Source organism: Trypanosoma equiperdum (assembly GCF_001457755.1).
Source record: "Trypanosoma equiperdum strain OVI genome assembly, contig: ctg_274, whole genome shotgun sequence".
Lineage (NCBI taxonomy): Eukaryota > Euglenozoa > Kinetoplastea > Trypanosomatida > Trypanosomatidae > Trypanosoma > Trypanosoma equiperdum.
The window spans coordinates 1146-1356 of record NW_027124170.1 but is presented as its reverse complement, the minus strand read 5'-3'; the positions used below and the strand labels follow the sequence as shown (position 1 = coordinate 1356).

Sequence of the window (211 nt, the reverse complement as noted above, 5' to 3'; positions counted from 1 at the left end):
CCTCTGTGTTTGTCTGCTCTTTAACTTTACTTCCATCTACTTTGCACGGTCCATCTGTTTCAGTCTTTCCTTTCCATTTGCATTTACCTGTATTTTCGCATGTAGTTTTGTTGCTTTTGTGTTTGTCGCATTCTTTGTTGGCAGCTTTCTGTGCATCTATCTCAGTGGCGTGTTTTGTTGTTGTCTGGTTGGCTGCCTGTGTTTGCTCGCC

At 43.1% G+C, this 211-nt stretch overlaps 1 pseudogene across 1 annotated transcript in view; it reads right to left on the bottom strand.

Moving 5' to 3' along the window:
* Positions 1 to 54: 54 nt before the first annotated feature.
* TEOVI_000103200:pseudogene overlaps positions 55 to 211 on the bottom strand; it is a 1261-nt pseudogene continuing 1104 nt past the window's right edge. The window contains 2 exon segments of the mRNA in view: positions 55 to 108; positions 110 to 211. The exon segment at positions 110 to 211 is cut by the window's right edge and continues 1104 nt beyond it. Of these exon segments, the coding sequence occupies positions 55 to 108; positions 110 to 211 (156 nt within the window).